This window comes from Cetorhinus maximus, chromosome 28 (genome assembly GCF_964194155.1).
Source record: "Cetorhinus maximus chromosome 28, sCetMax3.hap1.1, whole genome shotgun sequence".
Lineage (NCBI taxonomy): Eukaryota > Metazoa > Chordata > Chondrichthyes > Lamniformes > Cetorhinidae > Cetorhinus > Cetorhinus maximus.
In genome coordinates this window covers 15,577,922-15,598,664 of record NC_135906.1, presented here as the reverse complement: position 1 = coordinate 15,598,664, position 20,743 = coordinate 15,577,922, and the positions used below count along the sequence as shown (strand labels likewise).

General features: G+C 49.9%; 1 protein-coding gene across 1 annotated transcript; it reads right to left on the bottom strand.

The window, feature by feature from the left end:
* Positions 1-6,115: 6,115 nt before the first annotated feature.
* qtrt1 (queuine tRNA-ribosyltransferase 1) lies at positions 6,116-20,291 on the bottom strand. The gene is made up of 10 exons (XM_078531255.1): positions 20,057-20,291; positions 18,551-18,619; positions 11,835-11,973; positions 10,124-10,202; positions 9,662-9,777; positions 8,989-9,127; positions 8,611-8,686; positions 7,876-7,985; positions 7,296-7,380; positions 6,116-6,457 (listed from the first exon to the last, which is right to left on the bottom strand). The coding sequence occupies exons 1-10, from the start codon at positions 20,267-20,269 to the stop codon at positions 6,305-6,307; spliced, it is 1,179 nt and encodes a 392-aa protein (XP_078387381.1). The 5' UTR covers positions 20,270-20,291; the 3' UTR covers positions 6,116-6,304.
* Positions 20,292-20,743: the final 452 nt, after the last annotated feature.

Below are 20,743 nucleotides of genomic sequence, written 5' to 3'. Positions count from 1 at the left end.
TACTCCTCCTCATCCACACAGGTAGGTAGCACCTCGTCCCTGTTGGAGAAAGTCAGTGGCTGAGGTTCTTTCATCACCACATGCTGGGTCCCCATACCTAGCTGACTCGCAGTCACACCCTTCCAATGGTCCCGGACCATTGACTAACTTTAAGGCTTTGCCTAACCTAAGGGGTGTGACTACTTCCTGGAACAAGTGTCCTGGTAACTCCCTGTCCCCACCACGGTGCCCTGCAATGTCTGCAACTCAATGTGCCGACTCTCCCTGGGGTACAGCTCCCCCTCTCCTGACTCTCCCTGGGATAAGTTCCCTCTCTCCTGAAGGTGCCGACTCTTCCTGGGGTACAGTTGTGTCAGCACTGGCTATTTCCAATACTACACCCTATTGCCCATTCTGAGTTTAGACATGGATGCCAATTGGGTCATATAAAGAGATCACAATCAACCCAGATTCTGACCTAACCCCTGCCCCAAAAGCTACTTTTCAGCAGAATGGTCTGGACAATGATCAGCTGAGCCTTTCCCTCCCTACCCCAGGGCAGCCCCTGTTATAATCTTGATCCTGAACATTTCTTGCTGATTATCAGAACTGACTGGTGTTTACTTAGGGTTTATATGGCAATGGTACGTGACACTGGCTAACACCTCCTTACTTCACAGTCCAATACATCTCAGGGCTCCAATGGGTTCCTATGCAGGATGGGTTGCCCTGAGATGAAAGGAGGGATGGTGCTCAGTCTGGTAGTTAACCAAAGCTTTCAGAGCCCAGGTTTTGGGCTGTGACCCTTGCCAGTGCCCCGAACCTGGATCTGCAATTTACTAAGTTCTCAAGAATTCACTGACTTACTTACCTGAAAGTGGCTGGGTGCCACCAAGGTTATAGAGTTCATGAACATTAAGCAGCATCTGTTATGATCATTCCAATGGAATCACCAGATTCTGACCCCTCTCAGAATTGGCAGGGGTCAATAAATGTCACAAACTGTTCGGTTTTCTCTGTCAAAATCTGGAACCACATTGATTCCCGAGCGCTGGCACCCGATTCCTGAGCACTGGCACCCGATTCCTGAGCGCTGGCACCCGATTCCTGAGCGCTGGCACCATGTATTTAGATTTATTCAGATCAGTAGCAGTAAGCGTGGCTGACTTTCCCAACCCAGTGGTGCTGACACCAATTAGAGCACAGATTGCTCTCTTCCAAGAACCAGGGCCCTGTTGGCTGTGTATGAGACTCAGCACCACATCAATAAGGCCAACTACCAGTACAGGTTGGCAATGCAAACTGCACATGATATGGCCAGCTCAGGAGAGAGAGAGGCTCTCTGCCATGGAATATGAGAACATAAAAAAAAAAGGAATACACTATGGGGAGAGAAACAAGAGTTAATGTCAATGACCTTACATCAGAATATTTACCAGGTGAAGGCAGAATCGACCTTGACCCCGTTATAGAATGAGGTAGAGTAAGAAGCTGAAAAAGGATCGAGAGCCAAGGCAAAGGTCCCAGCCCCAGGCTCAACAGGCAGAAGACCACAGAAAGGACTGGGACCCACTTTAAGAATTGGTTTTTAATTTGCCCACTGACTTCATGAGTTAAGTCAATGTTTACTTGACTCTGAGACCACGGAGGCCACAGGTTCAATTCCTGGTCTGTGCTGCATTACAATTGGCCTCAGTTCCTGGGCTCGGGAGAAGGGTACTGGTGCAGATTCAATAGTAACTTCCAAAAAGGAATTGTACAAAAAGCTGAAAAGGAAAATTGACAGTGCTATTGAGAAAGAGGAGGAGAGTGGGACTAATTGACTATTTCAACCAAAGAACTAACACTAACATGGTTCCTGCTCGAGACAGCTAGCACAGTGGGAAGTGTGGGCACAAATGCTTGTGGGAGTGCGATGCAATGCATACACACAACTATGGACATAGGCTGAGGACAGGATTGAGCTCAGCTGTGAAACTGTACTGAATCTCAATGCCCGGGTTCACAGACAGAGATTAATTCGATGAGGAACTGGAGGGCAGCCACCACTTAACGAGAAGAGGGATCCCAGTGGAGAAAAAGGTCAGCATGCTAGACATCCCAAGAAAATTAATATTGAATTAATGGAAGAACAATTAATTGAGGAAAAGCCAATTTCAATGGGGTAAGAATGGTTGTCTTATGAGGAAGGGTTGAACAGACTGGACTTGTTTCCACTGAAGTTTAGAAGAGTGAGGGGTGATTTGATTGAAGTATATAAGATCCTGAACAGCCTTGACAAGTTGGACGTGGAAAGGATGCTTCCTCTTGTGGGTGAGTCTAGAACTACGGGGATGCTGTTTTAAAATTAGGGGTCATCCTTTTAGGACAGAGATGAGGAGAAATTTTTTCTCAGAGGGTTGTGCGACTTTGGAACTCCCTGCCTCAGAAGGCGGTGGAGGTGGGGTCATTGAATATTTTTAAGGCAGAGGTAAATAGATTCTTGTTAGGCAAGGGAATCAAAGGTCATCGGGGGTAGATGGGAACGTGGAATTCAAAATACAAACAGATCAGCCATGATCTTATTGAATGGCGGAGCAGGCTTGATGGGCCGAACGGCCTACTTGTGCTCCTATTTTGTATGTTCATATTATTCCTCAAACACAGTTTAGGGGCAAGAGTATTCCAGATTTCCATTACCTTTTGAAACTCAAAGGCATTTGATCACAGCAGGAGTCGTGTAAGAGAAAAGATTGCTGCAATATAAAAGGCAGTTGGTTCCATTTGCTATAGACCATAATATCAAGAATTTGTGTAGCAAAAACCATGACTTGGGAAAAAACAAGCACAGGAAACAATGCTACAATGTGGGGTCCTCCATTCTTGCATCTGTTCAAAGAACAAGGGATGATAAAATACCCACCCTGGTGCTGAATCCAGCAGAAACAAAACAATAGAATTAAGAAAAATGAAGTTTCATTCGTAGGAACTTTGTTGACCTTCAAGATTGGGAGCGTGAACAGGCTTGGATAAGTCTAGTGACTTCCCCCTACAAATTCACTGCACAGGCGGTGTTAGGCATGGGGCTAATATGTACTTTCTGTAGGAAACTTTAAGTTTGAAGCACAACTGAATGAAACTAATTGTCAAACATTACAGACTTTAGTTTTAAGCATCTATTAAAAGGATCAGGAAGGAATTATTCCAAAATTAGCCACAGTAACCACTATTTACACTAACCCTCAGCCATTGCCATTCATTGGCTGTAGTAATAGCCAATTACACTAATCCATTGGCCACAGGAGCAATTAACTGGACTAAACATTGCTACAGGAATCATCAGTCACAGTCAATATCCATTATAACATATATATCCAACATAACCATTGAACACACCAACAATGCTGTAATTTCTTCAGGATATGATATTGTCCAATCTTCAACTTCCAGCCCTGTTTCTTGCCATATTGCAATCACTCAGTCCATTCTACATGTGTGTGCAAATCCTGTCAGTGCCCATATTCAGGCATTAAGGGAATTGAGGGAGCTGAGGGTAGGGTAGGAAAGTGCAATTGATGTAGGAGATCAGTCATCATCATGTCAATTGGCAGAGCAGGCCCACTGGGCTGTGTGGCCTACTCCTATTTCTCATATTTCTGTATTCACTCTGTTAAACCGTGCCCAGGGGCATCTCAGCCAATCTTGATTCCTGCTCAACCTGACAAATGCACGTGTGCACACACACACAGACAGACACAGGCATACATGCACAGACAGACACATGCACACATAGACACAGATACACAAGCACAGACAAACACACAGAAACACGCACAGTCAATTGCACTTTCCTACCCTACCCTCAGCTCCCTCAATTCCCTTAATGCCTGAATATGGGCACTGACAGGATTTGCACACACATGTAGAATGGACTGAGTGATTGCAATATGGCAAGAAACAGGGCTGGAAGTTGAAGATTGGACAATATCATATCCTGAAGAAATTACAGCATTGTTGGTGTGTTCAATGGTTATGTTGGATATATATGTTATAATGGATATTGACTGTGACTGATGATTCCTGTAGCAATGTTTAGTCCAGTTAATTGCTCCTGTGGCCAATGGATTAGTGTAATTACAGCCAATGAATGGCAATGGCTGAGGGTTAGTGTAAATAGTGGTTACTGTGGCTAATTTTGGAATAATTCCTTCCTGATCCTTTTAATAGATGCTTAAAACTAAAGTCTGTAATGTTTGACAATTAGTTTCATTCAGTTGTGCTTCAAACTTAAAGTTTCCTACAGAAAGTACTTAAAGTTTCCTACAGAAAGTACATATTAGCCCCATGCCTAACACCGCCTGTGCAGTGAATTTGTAGGGGGAAGTCACTAGACTTATCCAAGCCTGTTCACGCTCCCAATCTTGAAGGTCAACAAAGTTCCTACGAATGAAACTTCATTTTTCTTAATTCTATTGTTTTGTTTCTGCTGGATTCAGCACCAGGGTGGGTATTTTATCATCCCTTGTTCTTTGAACAGATGCAAGAATGGAGGACCCCACATTGTAGCATTGTTTCCTGTGCTTGTTTTTTCCCAAGTCATGGTTTTTGCTACACAAATTCTTGATATTATGGTCTATAGCAAATGGAACCAACTGCCTTTTATATTGCAGCAATCTTTTCTCTTACACGACTCCTGCTGTGATCAAATGCCTTTGAGTTTTTAACCTAACACCCGTTTAGCTCCACACTGTCTACCAACCTATTTATTTAATATACAGGGACTGCAGCGGTTCAAGATGGCAGCTCACCACCACCTTCTCAAGGGCAATTAGGGATGGGCAATAAATGCTGGCCTAGCCAGCGATGCCCATGTCCCATGAACGAATAAAAAAAATGCCTACCCTTAAAGCACAATGTTCTCAGTTCTTTACCAATCTTATCAGCATCATGAGGAGGGGAAAACAGGATTTTTGAGCAGAACGTTTGAATCAATTCTGCTACATTAGTTACTCTATAATAAAATAATGTAAAAATGCACCTATACTCAATGAAACTGGTACCTACTGTAACCACTGATTAACATGTAGTGTAATTGGTGGTTACTGTGCTAAGTGCTTAATAGTTAGTATAATTGATGGCTACTGTGTTTGCTGGTTAGTAATGTTTACTTTGGTCAATGATTGCTGCTGTTGATGTTAGTGGATGCTATGGATAATGCTGGTTGGTTTTTATTATTGACTAGTAATGTAATCAAGTTCACACATTTAGTGTAAATTTTTTTTCTCTTTAAAACAATTTTAATATTGGCTTTGGATCTATTGGTAAGTGTGGAAACCACGATTGGCCAAACTCAACCAACTACACCATCTAGTGGAGCTGTTCATACTGCAAGTGATTACAGTGTTCAGTATCAGACGGTCATATGTGGTTAAGACAATTGTCGACAAGCCTATGGGCATCTTGTGTTACTTCTGTGCCATGGGGTCAGAAACTCAAGCCACTCCCTGGCTGGAGTACACCGGTGCCTCTCTCGCTAGGCAACTGGTGAGGTTGATCTCTGGGGTCACACACTGTGCAGGGTCTCTGTTGGGTGAAAAGAGGGTGAGACTCAGCTGTAATACCCCCTAACCGTTGGCTATCTCACTGGTAGTCACCATAGAAGCTCACGTCTGAAGAATGACCACTCTGATGAGGAAGTGTTAGCACCTTGAGGGTTTATGAGGTGGGGTTGGAGTATTACAGCTGAGCTGATGGGAAGACGAAGCACTGGTGTGGGCGGTGACCCTTATTGATGGAGTCTCTGAGCGTTAACCCCCTCCTTGGCCATACCCATGTCAAACTGCCAGGGCTTGGCTTGCTTGATGTCACTGCTCTTCAGGTAACAATCCGTCACACAGCCAGCCCCTCAACCAATTAAGGTTCAGCTGATTGTTTATGTTGGACAGGGGAGAGGCAGATCCTGAGGGAGAATGGACAAGAGTAGAACATCAACTCACGTTTTTACACTAGGAGTTAGATCCAACTAACCTACAGTAAGGATTCTTGCTCCAGAACGAACTTCAGGCAGACTGGCCCGGATCAGCGCACTCCTGGGGTGGATCCTATGAGGCTAACCAGAGAAGTTGTCACGTGTAACACGTTCTCGATAAATGAAGCATTTCTTAAAAATCATTTTTATTTTTGGAACAAATTATACAGCAACACAACGTGGGTGAGTGCAACAGTCCAAGAGATCGCAGCCATATGTATGGAAGTCGTGTCGTCCCTTCACACCCTTGGCTGAGTCCCTCATCTTCACACAGCAATAGATGCTGTGAGACATGAACCTTCCCTGGTACCAGTCCCTCTATTCCAGTTTAACATTGACAGTGCTGAGTGCTTCAACAGCCCACCGTGGATACTGATCCACACTCCCGTGCATCCGCTTCATGAACTGCTGAATAAATACTGGGAACTGCCCGTGCTGAATACTCTCACGGATAGATTGCATCAGGTTCAACTGCAAAACATAAATAAGTGTCTCAAAGACAAAACCAAAAATCTTCTCCTGGCTCAGCGAAATAAAGGGCCCCGGCACGAAGGTCACAGGATGCAGCCCTGACCAGCCGAAGGCTCCGGGTGCCAGCACCGACGCCAACATTAGCAAAGCAGGGAAGCAGCCAAGCTATCACCATCATCAGAACGTGTACATGTCCATCAATCGCAAGAGTAAACACTCTAAATAGTAAAATAGCCTGTGACATTTAAACATGGTTATTCAAACCACCTAGACTATCAGCGTCAGAATCGTCTATATGAGAGGAGAAAACAGAGGCACCAACAGCGCATGCTAACAGCACAAACACTGTACACCAACAGTGCAGGTACTGCATGCTAACAGCACAAGCACTGTACACCAACAGTGCAGGTACTGCATGCTAACAGCACAAACACTGTACACCAACAGTGCAGGTACTGCATGCTAACAGCACAAACACTGTACACCAATAGTGCAGGTACTGCATGATAACAGCACAAACACTGTACACCAACAGTGCAGGTACTGCATGCTAACAGCACAAGCACTGTACACCAACAGTGCAGGTACTGCATGCTAACAGCACAAACACTGTACACCAACAGCGCAGGTACTGCATGCTAACAGCACAAACACTCTGCAGATGAGAAGCAAGCAGAAACAGCATGAGCATATTATTTGATTTTAATTATATTGTGGCATCGATGATAGAATATTAATGGAATAATGAAATACACTAAGGCTCCCTCTACACTGTCCCCATCAAACAGTCCCAGGACAGGTAAAGCACGGGGTTAGATACAGAGTTAATCTTACTCACCTGGTAGGCAATGTTATGGATGGTGATGTGATGGAGGGCAGCAGTGTCACTCCTGAACAGAGCGTGGAGATATGCTCGGGTGTGCCTGTGAAACACGGGACAGCAGGTTAGACAGACGAATGGAGCGGATGGGCCAACAGCTCCTCCAGCCCCAATTCCAGCACTGAAATTTCTGGTTTTCTGCAGAATTCTGTCCCCCTCCCCCCAACCCACTGAAGGCACGAACTATTTGTGGGGTGGTTGTTCTTTAATTACTTGTTCCTATGACTATTCTTCACATTTAAGCCTACACAGACAATTGAACCATGGAGGACGTCACAGCAGAATTCTATCCTGTCTGTACCTGGTATCCATACAGATACACACACTTTTCAGTCGTAGCCCTGGATAGTGAGGAATCACTGGATGATTATTTTCTTCCCCCTCTATCTCAGGGGCCAAGGCTAACTGTATTACCTGAAAAACTACCCGCAGCTTAGATCAACACACTTACCTGGACCACCTGTCAGAGCCCTTGAAATAGGAGCAATGGTGACCACCAGCAGACCAGACCCACACATAGGACAAACATCTCACTTACCTCTTACATGTAGGGCAGTCGCATTGCTCATCAATGGGTCTGAAATCCTTGGCATATTGCCTGTGCTTCAGCTGCAGAGATCCCCAGGGAACGAGTGCAGACCCAAACCGCTGGGAAATCAGAGGAGCGACATTAGATTGCAGTGTTGAAGCCGGGAACTCTCAATAGCTTCAGCAACAAGGCTGGCAGCTGAGAGACAACCCAAAGTCTCTTAACGGCGCTGCATTCAACAGCATTCCTGACCATAGCCTCACCAACACCCCAAAATCCAGCTGCACAACTACATGGACGAGGTCCCTCAGCCTGCTGCCCCTCAATTAACAAGGGCTGTGATCCAGAAAATAAATCCCTACCTTCTAGTTTGAGCTTCCACCTGAGCTAGCAGAGATTATTTTAACCGTTCTTAGTTCCCTATGCCACAACCACTCTGCCCAAAGTCATGTTTATCAGTCTTTGGCTAGACCTCCCATTACCCATGCAAAATCCCTCTATTCAGCCCTAAATCACACCCAAGAGAGCAGCCCAGGCAGGTCCTGTGCATTTTCAGTCTAACACTATTCTCTCCCTATGACACGTAAAACCAATGTCTGCTTTATAGGTTCTACAAAAGGTGCTCTTAGGACAGAAAACACGGAAACAAACGCATCGGATACAATCACATCTGTCCATACCCTGGAAGGAAACGTTTTCATGCGTAACCAGTCGGGTTTGCTTACGTTACAAAGGAATTCTTACCGCTGTCCGTGTGGGAAACACACAGTCAAACATGTCACAGCCCAGAGCCACACACACCACGAGATCTGTTGCATACCTGGGGGAGTGAGAGGGGACCAGAAACCTTCATGAAATATTGTATGGTTTTCATCACTTAAAAGCACCATACTGTTACCTATAAGACAGTGGGTAACGGGCGGGCAGACCACCATACACCAATGGCTTACAGACAGATGGAACACCATGTGCAGGCAGACAGACGGAGCAACCCCCCCCCAACCTCCCCCCAGGGTGCGCAGGCAGAGGAAGGGAGCCCCCCCCCACCCCTTGCGCACAGGCAGACAGAGAGCGCACCGTGTAAAATCAGACAGAGCACTGCTCACACAGACATCCTCGTACCCCACTCCCATCAGGTAACGTGGTTTCTCCCGTGGCAGATATTCTGTGCTCAGTTTCACCATTCTCCAGAACTGATCCTTTCCCTCTCCGCCACTCAGTCCCCCAATGGCAAAACCAGCGACATCACGCTTTATCATCTCTGAAATCATAAAGTTAATAGGAATAATGAGAAATGGCGTGGTCAGTAATATGCAGAGAGCAGCATCAAGGTGTCCAGGATAGGGGTACATTTAATATCAGACTCAGAGCCTGTGAGCAAGTCCAACCACTTGGGCATCAGCAGGAAATGCTGAATAGTTGCGGGGGTGGGGGTGGGGCTGGGAGGATTGCTGGAATAACTAATTCATCATCCATCAGAAGACCAAGTCAAATTATCTGTTTTATTCAATTCTCCCCTCTCCTGAAGTTGCTGATGTGTTCAGAGGCCTCTTGTACCTCATGTAGTGAACCACTGTGTATAATTCTCCTGCAAAGAGCAAAGAGAGACACAGACAGAAGGACAGGCTGTGATGGCAGCAAGATTCAATAGAGGACAGATCAGCAGAGCAGCCCGAACCAGCAAATGGCAGCAATGAGAGACGTGACTCACCAAACAACGTGAAAACATTTTTACAAAATTAAATCACCAGTTTAGCATCAAAGAACAACAGGTAAGTTGAGGTCAAAGTCTCACCTGTCAGACATTTCTTACGCAGCTCAGCATCCAGGCCACCCTGAATAATCGCAAAAAGATTCTGCTGCTCGGGATTCTTGTTTGCTGCAATGCAGCGATCCAACCAGCGAACAGACCTGACAAACACAGACACAGTTATTGCCACTCAGGAGGCCCAGGGGTGCCGAGGGAGGGGGCGAGGCCGAGGGAGGGGGCGAGGCCGAGGGAGGGGGCGAGGCCGAGGGAGGGGGCGAGGCCGAGGGAGGGGGCGAGGTCGAGGGAGGGGGCGAGGTCGAGGGAGGGGGCGAGGCCGAGGGAGGGGGCGAGGCCGAGGGAGGGGGCGAGGCCGAGGGAGGGGGCGAGGGCGAGGCCGAGAGAGCCAGTGTCAGTATGACAGCGTGAGCATGAAAGTGAGTGTTTGAGAGCGGTCAGTAAGATCACAGCGAGACTTGAAGAGACTGTGAAGGCAGAATTCCCACTGACCTGTACATTGCTTCATCCACTCGAGGTCCAGACACTGTGCTGCTCACAACATCATCCAACTGCATCATGATGTCTGAGCCTAGAACAGCAAGGGGAGAAAATCAGGAGGAACACAACCACTCTGCCTCCATTGCCCCTTCACCCTCCTCTCTCCCTACAATCCCCCTTCACCCGGGCCTCTCCCCTATTTCCCCCACACCCTATCTTCTCCCCTATTTCCCCCAAATCCTATCTTCTTCCTTGTTTCCCCCACTCACTCACAACATCCTCCTAAATTCCCCAACACCCTACCTGCTCCCCCAATCTTCTTCCCACTCCCCCATTACCCCTGTACCCAACCCACTCTCCCAATACCCCACCCCATACCAGACCCACTCCCCCATTTCCTCCCTGTACCTGACCCACTCTCCCATTCCCCCACACCAATTCCCGACCCACTCCCCCCATTTCCCCCCCTGTACCCGACCCAGTCCTCCATTCCCCCCTCCACCCCCATACCAGACCCACTCTCCCATTCCCCCCCCGTACCTGACCCACTCTCCCATTCCCCACCCTGCACCCGACCCACTCCCCCATTCCCCCCCCGTACCTGACCCACTCTCCCATTCCCCCCCCTGTACCCGCCCCACTCCCCCATTTCCCCCCCTGTACCCGACCCACTCCCCCATTCCCCCTCCACCCCCATACCTAACCCACTTTCCCATTCCCCCACCCTAGTATCCGGCTCACTCCCCCATTTCCCCCTACATACCCAATCCACTGCCCCATTCCCACCCCACCCCGTGGCTGACCCACTCCCCCACATGTACCTGATTCACTCCCCCATTCCCCCCCGTGTATCCGACCCACTCCCCAATTCGCCCGCCCATACCTGACCAACTCCCCGATTCGCCCCATGTACCCGACCCACTCCCACATTCCCCCTTCCCTGACCCACCACCCCCGCTACCCTGCCCAATCCCAACCTTCACCTCCTCGACTACTGCCCAACCCCCCTCATACCCACAACCCCGCCTGACCCCCCCCATATACTCACATCCCTGCCCAACCCCCACCCCATACCCACAATCCCGCCCGACCCCCCCCATATACTCACACCCCTGCCCGACCCCCACCCCATACACACACCCCTGCCCGACCCCAGTCATTCACCCCCCTGCCAGACCCCACCCTTCACCCGGCCGCCCGACCCCCCCAATTCACCCCCTCCCCCGCCCTCCCCCCTCTAATTCACCCCCCCCCGCCCGACTCCCCCAATTCAGCCCCCGCCGACCGACCCCCCCAATTCATCCCTACCACCTGACTCCCCCCAATTCACCCCCCCCTCCTCACCCAAACATTCACCCACTCTGCTTGACCTCAAACTTCACAACACCTCACCCCACTCAACCCCAATCTTCAACCCCTCACCCCGTCCAACCCCAACCTTCACACCTTCTCGCCTTGCGCAGCCCAACGTTCATACCCCCGCCGCCCGACCCTAACCTTCACCCCTTTGCCCCAACCTGCCCTCGCCCAGCCCTGACTTTCTCCCACCGCCATCTCCTCCCCTGACCCCTAGCTCCTCCCCTACACGAACAGCCATGTTCTTCCTCTTATACCCGTACCCCAGCTTCTCCCCTTCCACCCCCCCCCACTACATCAACCTTCTCCCTGCTACACCCGACTTTAATAACAGAACTGTGGTGTAGGTGGTGCCTCTACTAAATACCTAGAGCATTCTGTATTTCAATGGATTTTTCGGGTGACAGGAGAATTTCCTTCCCATCATAAGGTGAGCGGAAACGTACTCCTTCTTCTGTCACTTCTGCCAACTCCACCAAAGACACCATCTGAAATCCACCGCTGTCCTGCAGAGAGAAGGGATGTAAAGCAATAGAGAGACATCCAGACACCCACCACCAAGTCAGGCTGGCACCCACGGAGTGCATTTATAGGTTTTCCTAATTGTATTTCAGCTGCGTTCTTTCTCTTGTCATGTAAGGGCAAGGATTTTTTTTTGTTAGTTATTCATTCACGGGGTGTGGGCTTCGCTGGCTGGGCCAGCATTTATTGCCCATCCCGAATTGCCCTTGAGAAGGTGCTGGTGAGCTGCCTTCTAAAACTGCTGCAGTCCCTGTGGTGTAGGTACACCCAGTGTGCTGTTAGGAAGGGAGTTCCAGGATTTTGACCCAGTGACAGTGAAGGAATGGCAATATATTTCCAAGTCAGGATGGTGGTGGTGTTCCCATCTATCTGTTGCCCTTGTCCTTCTAGGTGGTAGTAGTCGTGGGTTTGGAAGGTGCTGTCTAAGGAGCCTCGGTGAATTCCTGCAGTGCATCTTGTAGATGGTACACACTGCTGCGACTGTGCGTTGGTGGTGGAGGGAGTGAATGTTTGTGGATGTGGTTCCAATCAAGCGGGCTGCTTTGTCCTGGATGGTGTCCAGCCTCTTCAGTGTTGTAGGAGCTACACTCATCCAGGCAAGTGGGGAAATTTCCATCAGATTCCTGACTTGTGCTTGTAGATGGTGGACAGACTTTGGGGAGTCGGGAGGTGAGTTACTTGTTGCATGATTCCTAGCCTCTGACCTGCTTTTGTTGCCACAGTATTTATATAGTGAGGCCAGCTCAGTTTCTTGGCAATGGTAACCCCCAGGATGTTGATAGTGGGGGCTTCAGTGATGGTAAAGCCATTGAACATCAAGGGGCGATGGTTAGATTCCCTCTTGTTGGAGGTGGTCATTGTCTGACACTTGTGTGGTGCGAATGTTACTTGCCACTTGTCAGCCGAAGCCTGGATATTGTCCAGGTCTTGCCGCATTTGGACACGGACTGCTTCAGTATCTGAGTCGTTGTGAATGGTGCTGAACATTGTGCGATCATCAGCGAACATCCCCACTTCTGATCTTATGATGGAAGGAAAGTCATTGAAGCAGCTGAAGATGGTTGGGCCGAGGACACTACCCTGAGGAACTCCTGCAGTGATGTCCTGTAGCTGAGATGACTGACCTCCAACAACCATAACCATCTTCCTTTGCACCAGGTATGACTCCAGCCAGCAGAGTGTTTTTCCCCTGATTCCCATTGACTCCAATTTTGCTAGGGCTCCTTGATGCCACGCTCGGTCAAATGCTGCCTTGATGTAAAGGGCAGTCACCGTCACCTCACCTCGGGAGTTCAGCTCTTTTGTCCATGTTTGAACCAAGACTGTAATGAGGTCAGGAGCTGAGTGGCCCTGGTGGAACCCAAACTGGGCATCAGTGAACAGGTTATTGCTAAGCAGGTGCTGCTTGATAGCACTGTTGATGACCCCTTCCATCACTTTACTGATGGAGAGTAGACTGATGGGGCGGTAATTTGCTGGGTTGGATTTGTCCTGCTTTTTGTGTACAGGACATACCTGGGCAATTTTCCACATAGCCGGGTAGATGCCAGTGTTGTAGCTGTAATAGGACAGCTTGGCTAGGGTCATGGCAAGTTCTGGAGCACAAGTCTTCAGTACTATTGCTGGAATGTTGTCAGGGCCCATAGCCTTTATAGTATCCAGTGCCTTCAGCTGTTTCTTAATATCACATGGAGTGAATTGAATTGGCATCTGTGATGCTGGAACCTCTGGAGGAGATCGAGATGGATCATCCACTTCTGGCTGAAGATTGTTGCGAATGCTTCAGCGTTATCTTTCACACTGCTGTGCTGGGCTCCTCCATCATTGAGGATGAGGATATTTGTGGAGCCTCCTCCTCCAGTGAGCTGTTTAATTGTCCACCACCATTCACGACCGAATGTGGCAGGACTGCAGAGCTTAGATCTGATCCATTGGTTGTGGGATTGCTTAGCTCTGTCTATCACTTGCTGCTTATGCTTTTTGGCAAGTAGTCCTGTTTTATAGCTTCACTAGGTTGACACCTCGTTTTTAGGTATGGCTGGTGCTGCTCCCAGCATGCCCTCCTGCACTCTTCATTGAACCAGTGTTGATCCCTATGGTAATGGTAGAGTGGGGGATATGCCGGGCCATGAGATTAGATTGTGTTCGAGTACAATTCTGTTGCTGCTGATGGCCCACAATGCCTCATGGATGCCCAGTCTTGAGTTGCTAGATCTGTTCCAAATCTATCCTATTTAGCACAATGGTAGTGCCACACAACACGATGGAGGGTATCCTCAATGTGAAGGCGGGACTTCGTCTCCACAATGACGGTGCGGTGGTCACTCCTATTGATAATGTCATGGACAGACGTATCCGCGGCAGGCAGTTGGCGAGGATGAGGATCAAGCATGTTTTTCCCTCTTGTTGGTTCCCTCACCACCTGTCGCAGACCCAGTCTAGCAGCTGTGTCATTTAGGACTCGGCCATCTCGGTCAGTAGTGGTGCTACCGAGCCACTCTTGGTGATGGACATTGAATTCCCCCATCCAGAGTACATTTTGTGCCCTTGCCATCCTCAGTGCTTCCTCCAAGTGATGTTCAACATGGAGGAGCATTGATTCATCAGCTGGTGAGGAGGTTTCCTTGCCCATGTTTGACCTGATGCCATGAGACTTTATGGGGTCCGGAGTCGATGTTGAGGACTGCCAGGGCAACTCCCTCCCGACTGTATGCCACTGTACCGCCACCTCTGCTGGGCCTAACCTGCCAGTGGGACAGGACATACCCAGGGATGGTGACAGTGGAGTCTGGGACATTATCTGTAAGGTGTGATTCCGTGAGGTTGACCATGTCAGGGTGTTGCTTGACTAGTCTGTGAGACAGCTCTCCCAATTTTGGCACTAGCCCCCAGATGTAAGGAGGACTTTGCAGGGTCAACAGAGCTGAGATTGCCATTGTTGTTTCCGGTGCCTCGGTCAATGATGGGTGATCCGTCCTGTTTCATTCCTTTTTTGTGTCTTTGTAGTGGTTTATTACAACTGAGTGGCTTGCTGGGCCATTTCAGAGGGCATTTAAGAGTCAACCACATTCCTGTGGGTCTGGAGTCACATGTAGGCCAGACCAGGTAAGGACAACAGATTTCCTTCCCTAAAGGACATTAGTGAATTACCCAAGAAACTGAGACTGTAGCACAACAGGTTTGACATAGCAACTTGCATTTACGGAGCATCTTTAACATGGTGAATCATACCCATCTGCCTGCCCCGCCATTCAATAAGATCATGGCTGATCTGCCCCAGGCCTCAACTCCTCTTTCGTGCCAGCTTCTCATTGCTCTGAACTCCCCAATATTTCAAAAATCTATCTACCTCCTCTTTAAATACTTTCAGTGATCTAGCCTCACAGCTGAGGTCAAGTTCGCTGCAAAGCTTTTGTTTAAATTCAAACCAGGCAAGTCGACTCCAATTGGTCAAGGCATTGCCATGGGGAATGAACCAGGGAATGGCTGTTCCCCAAGCTTTTGTTTAGTTGAAAAAATGCACTGATGTTCTTTCTGTTTGACAAGGTGTAATATATGTAGCTTCCAGCACACATAAGTGAGCCACATTGCAAGCCCAACTGATAATCTTAAATTGGTTGTTGGTGTAATTCTTAGAACGCTCAGGATTATTTAGTAAATATTGTCCAATTGCAGTGTCCAACATTCGATGTGATTCTGTGTTCTGAGTTTTGCAAGCACAGGTTGGTTGAGTATGGTCAGTACTTTGCCTGCTGCAAACAGAAGAGGCATGCTGTTTGATATGATCTGCCAGTCTTTGGGCCTACATCCCTAGCATCACACTGACACTGAAATTCATATACCAAATTACTCATTTGCGTGACTTTTTGGCTGGACGGCAGCATCCTGTTAGTGGAGAATACCACTCGTGTTACTACTGCATGGTAGCGATGTGAAATCTGTTGCCCAAATTTTTGAGACACCTTAGCCTTCTGAGGTAGACTGGGCATTTTTGAGGACAGGAAGTGACGACCTTAGCCCCATTCATGAGTTTGTGCGATATACAGGGTAGCTTTGATGTATTCTATTTTAGCATCAAGCTTGCATGGTGAGCAAATGGCTTGGCCTTGTATATGAAGTTGCCGATAAGGCCTACCTTAGAGCACGTGGAACTGAAGGAATCCCAACTCCTATATTGACGAGTGAAGGTGGGCTTGCGGTACACAGTCGTAGAGAACCCACTGGCAGATTTCTCAACTAGCACGTAAAGGAAAGGGAGTATTGTGTGCAGTTCTGGTCACCACATTACAGGAAGGACGTAATAGCTCTGGAGAGAGTGCAGAGGAGGTTTACAAGAATGTTGCCAGGGTTAGAAAAGTGTAGCTACGAGGAGAGATTGGCTAGGTTGGGGTTATTTTCCTTAGAAGAAAGAAGGCTGAGAGGTGACTTGATTGGGGTGTACAAAATTATGAGGGGAATAGATAGAGTGGACAAGTTAAAATTATTTCCCTTGGTGGAGAATTCTAGAACCAGGGGACATAGATTCAAGATAAGTGGCAGAAGGTGTTGGGGGGACATGAGGAAGAACTTTTTTACGCAGAGGGTAGTGGGTGCCTGGAATTCACTGCCCAAGTTGGTGGTAGAGGCAGAAACTCTAAACTCTTTTAAAAAGTACCTGGATCTACACCTTAAGTGCTGTAAACTGCAGGGCTACGGGCCAGCTGCAGGAAGGTGGGATTAGAAAAGGCACCTGGGTGTCCTCAGGCTGGCATGGACAAGATGGGCCATGGTCTCCTTCTGTGCTGTAACTTTTCTATGGTTCTATATCATCTACATATCGGTAACATGCAGGGGATAGGAGTTTAGGGGTCATTCCATCAAAGATGCGTTTCTCGTGGAAACTAACGAAGATGGTCGTGAGAGCTGGGCTTGGAGGGGATCCCATAGCAACACCATATATTTAGGCATACATGGTGTCATTAAAACCGAACTGCACTGCGCGAGTTGCTGAGTTCATAGTTTCAATGAATACAGTTTTAGACAATGGCAGTGTGTCTAGATCGCCATGATATAGTGACATGGTGCAAATGTCTACAGCTTCCTTGAGCGGTACATTAGTGAATAGGCTAGCAATGTCGAACAAGCACATGGACACAGCATTGCTATTGATATGCAAGTCCTGTACGGTCTCCACAAAGCAGAAGGAATCCTTCCTCATGTATGTGCAAAACCTGTTCAGAACTTGTTGTAGCAACTCGGTCAACTATTTGGCCAACTCATACTGTGCAGAACCAGTCATAGATATGAGAGGGCATGAAGGGACATCACTTTTGTGTATCTTGGGCAGCCCATACATAGGTGGACACAGTGAACCGTGAAGACCAATCCTATCATAGACTCCTATCATATATCATTAACTCTTACACAAGTCCAACAAGTGCTTTTGTAACTTGCCTTTGAGCAGGGCTGTGCAGTCATGCTTAGCGGCAAGTCCAACGGATATGAATTTGAACCCGTGCATTTTGACATGCATTTTATCAAGAGTCAGGCTTGTCAGGTGACTATTCCAGTCCCTTTATCAGGCTTACAGATAGGTATGTCTGGGTTGGCCTCTAGACCAACGCTACCAGACATTTGCGCTGCATGTGAACATCGGCAAAGTCGTTAGATATCCTGTAATATGCATGCACAAGATCAGCTAGACATGCCTAAATGAGAATTAAATGAAGCCACTGCAACAATGCGCAGTGGCAGTGAGTAACACAAATCAAATACTGGGATGCATTAAAACATCAATATTGAGCTGTAATAGTGAGGAATCCTAATACTTCATAAATCATTGGTGCAAACACACTTAGAATATTGTGTGCTGTCCAGGTTACCCAAGTACAAAAAATATCACAGCTATTGAAAGGATACAGAGAAAAGCAGACAGAATGATTTAAGGGATGGAGGGATTGGATTATGCAGAGTGATTATGTAAATTTGGCATGTTCATACTGGAAAAGAGAAAGTTGAAAGGTATGATTGTTGTTCTTAGGAATTTAAAGGGACTAGATGATGTCAACCATGAAAAGCTGTTTCACTTGGTCCAGGACAGGTGAAACAGGGGACATGGCTTGTGCTGGAAGGGAGCAAATTTAAAACAAATCTGTGGAGACAATATTTCAGTGAGTGGACAATCTAGGCTGCAGAAGAAACAGTAGGAGCTGTTGGTACTGATTCATTTCAGTCTTACTTCCTGGGGGATATCTCGCTAATGTATCAGGTTTTTCAGACATGATGTCTGGTGAATGGAGTGTGCTTAGACCTGTGGTTTCCAAATCTCTCCACCACTGGGGGTTTTCCTCAGCTCATGTCAGGGTCTGTTGTGGACTCTGATGGAGACTGATCACTGTGATTAGACAATAACTCCATCATTGTAACATGCAGGATGGTAGAAGAGAAACTGGATGGACTGTGCTCTGTGTATCCAGCAGTTCCTTTGCTGCCATGATAAAAAGTGAATGTTGGGGACGTATCTAAGGATGGATTCTCTAAGGCACAAATTATTCCTGTTGTTAAATGTTTGTAAACACTCACCGTTAGCAGTGCTCTCTTCCAGTTCATGAAACCGTGCAGCCCATTTGCCTTTCTGATAAGTTCCGGCCCCTAAAGTGAAAGGGGAAGACAGCTGTTGGTGCTGTACACTACTCACTGCTCCATGTGAGGAGGGGACAAGTGCGGAGATGCAGTGGCTCCACATCCCTCTTCCTCCTCCATTCCCCATTTCCCTTCCTCCCCATACCCACTTCCTCCTCAACACCTTCCCCCAATCCATCCCCCCCCAATCCACTCCCCATCCACCCCCCCTCAATCCACTCCCCATCCATCCCCCCCAATCCACTCCCCATCCATCCCCCCCCAATCCACTCCCCATCCACACCCCCCCAATCCACTCCCCATCCACACCCCACCCCCCAATCCACTCCCCATCCACATCCCCCCACCAATCCACTCTCCATCCACACCCCCCCCAATCCACTCCCCATCCACACACCCCCCCCAATCCACTCCCCATCCACACCCACCCCCTAATCCACTCCCCATCCACACCCCCCCCAATCCACTCCCCATCCATCCCCCCCCAATCCACTCCCCATCCATCCCCCCCCAATCCACTCCCCATCCACCCCCCCTCAATCCACTCCCCATCCATCCCCCCCCCAATCCACTCCCCATCCATCTCCACCCCCCAATCCACTCCCCATCCATCCCCACCCCCCAATCCACTCCCCATCCATCCCCACCCCCCAATCCACTCCCCATCCATCCCCCCCCAATCCACTCCCCATCCACCCCCCCTCAATCCACTCCCCATCCACCCCCCTCAATCCACTCCCCATCCATCCCCACCCCCCAATCCACTCCCCATCCACCCCCCCTCAATCCACTCCCCATCCATCCCCACCCCCCCAATCCACTCCCCCTCAATCCACTCCCCATCCATCCCCACCCCCCAATCCACTCCCCATCCATCCCCACCCCCCAATCCACTCCCCATCCACCCCCCCCCAATCCACTCCCCATCCACCCCCCCCAATCCACTCCCCATCCACCCCCCTCAATCCACTCCCCATCCACCCCCCTCAATCCACTCCCCATCCACCCCCCCTCAATCCACTCCCCATCCACCCCCCCTCAATCCACTCCCCATCCATCCCCACCCCCCAATCCACTCCCCATCCATCCCCACCCCCCAATCCACTCCCCATCCATCCCCACCCCCCAATCCACTCCCCATCCACCCCCCCTCAATCCACTCCCCATCCACCCCCCCCAATCCACTCCCCATCCATCCCCACCCCCCAATCCACTCCCCATCCATCCCCACCCCCCAATCCACTCCCCCTCAATCCACTCCCCATCCACCCCCCCAACCCTTTCCTCCCCCCCCAACCCTTTCCTCCCCCCCCAACCCTTTCCTCCCCCCCCAACCCTTTCCTCCCCCAACGCCCCCCCTCACCCCACTTTCCTCCCCCCACTCCCCCTATCATCCGCTCCCCGGCCTCTGGTTGACCCGCACCCTCCTGGCCGGGTCCCTCTCACCGGCCTCATCCCCAGGTGGTAGGTGTTTCCCAGGCAGATTTGGCAGCCGAGCGCCTCCAGTTGCGGGACCGCGATTCCCTTCAGCGTCCCCTGGGTTCCGACCGGCATAAAGACCGGGGTGTCCACGGTGCCGTGGGGCAGCTGGAGGCGGCAGAGCCGGGCCCGGGTGACGGGACAGTCGGTGCGGCTCAGAGTCCGGAGCGGGGCGGCCATGGCCGGGCCGGAAACGGAAAGAACCGTAACCCTGGCAACCGGCTCAGCAGCGCCATGGGGGTGGGGGGGGGGATGAGATAGGGGGGGGGGGAATGAGATAGGGGGGGAGGGGGAAGGGGGGGAGGGGGGGAGGGGGAAGGGGGGGAGGGGGAGGGGGGAGGGGGAGGGGGGGGGGGGGGAGGGGGAAGGGGGGGAGGGGGGGAGGGGGAAGGGGGGGAGGGGGGGAGGGGGGGGGGAGGGGGAGGGGGAGGGGGGAGGGGGAAGGGGGGGAGGGGGGGAGGGGGGGGGGAGGGGGGGGGGAGGGGGGAGGGGGGAGGGAGGGGGGAGGGGGGAGGGGGGGGGAGGGGGGAAGGGGGGAGGGGGGGGGAGGGGGGGGGAGGAGGGGGGAGGAGGGGGGAAGGGGGGAGGGGGAAGGGGGGGAGGGGGAAGGGGGGGAGGGGGGGAGGGGAAGGGGGGGAGGGGGGGAGGGGGAGG

What these genes read in the sequence shown, in the direction of transcription:
- qtrt1 (XM_078531255.1), bottom strand. Translation starts at nt 20,269, where the DNA reads ATGGCCGCCCCGCTCCGGACTCTGAGCCGCACCGACTGTCCCGTCACC. An exon ending in ACCACCTGGGGATGAGGCCG is followed by an intron (nt 18,620 to 20,056) that starts GTGAGAGGGACC and finishes CTTTCACTTTAG; the next exon opens with GGGCCGGAACTTATCAGAAA. An exon ending in TGTTTCCCACACGGACAGCG is followed by an intron (nt 7,986 to 8,610) that starts GTAAGAATTCCT and finishes CTGATTTCCCAG; the next exon opens with CGGTTTGGGTCTGCACTCGT.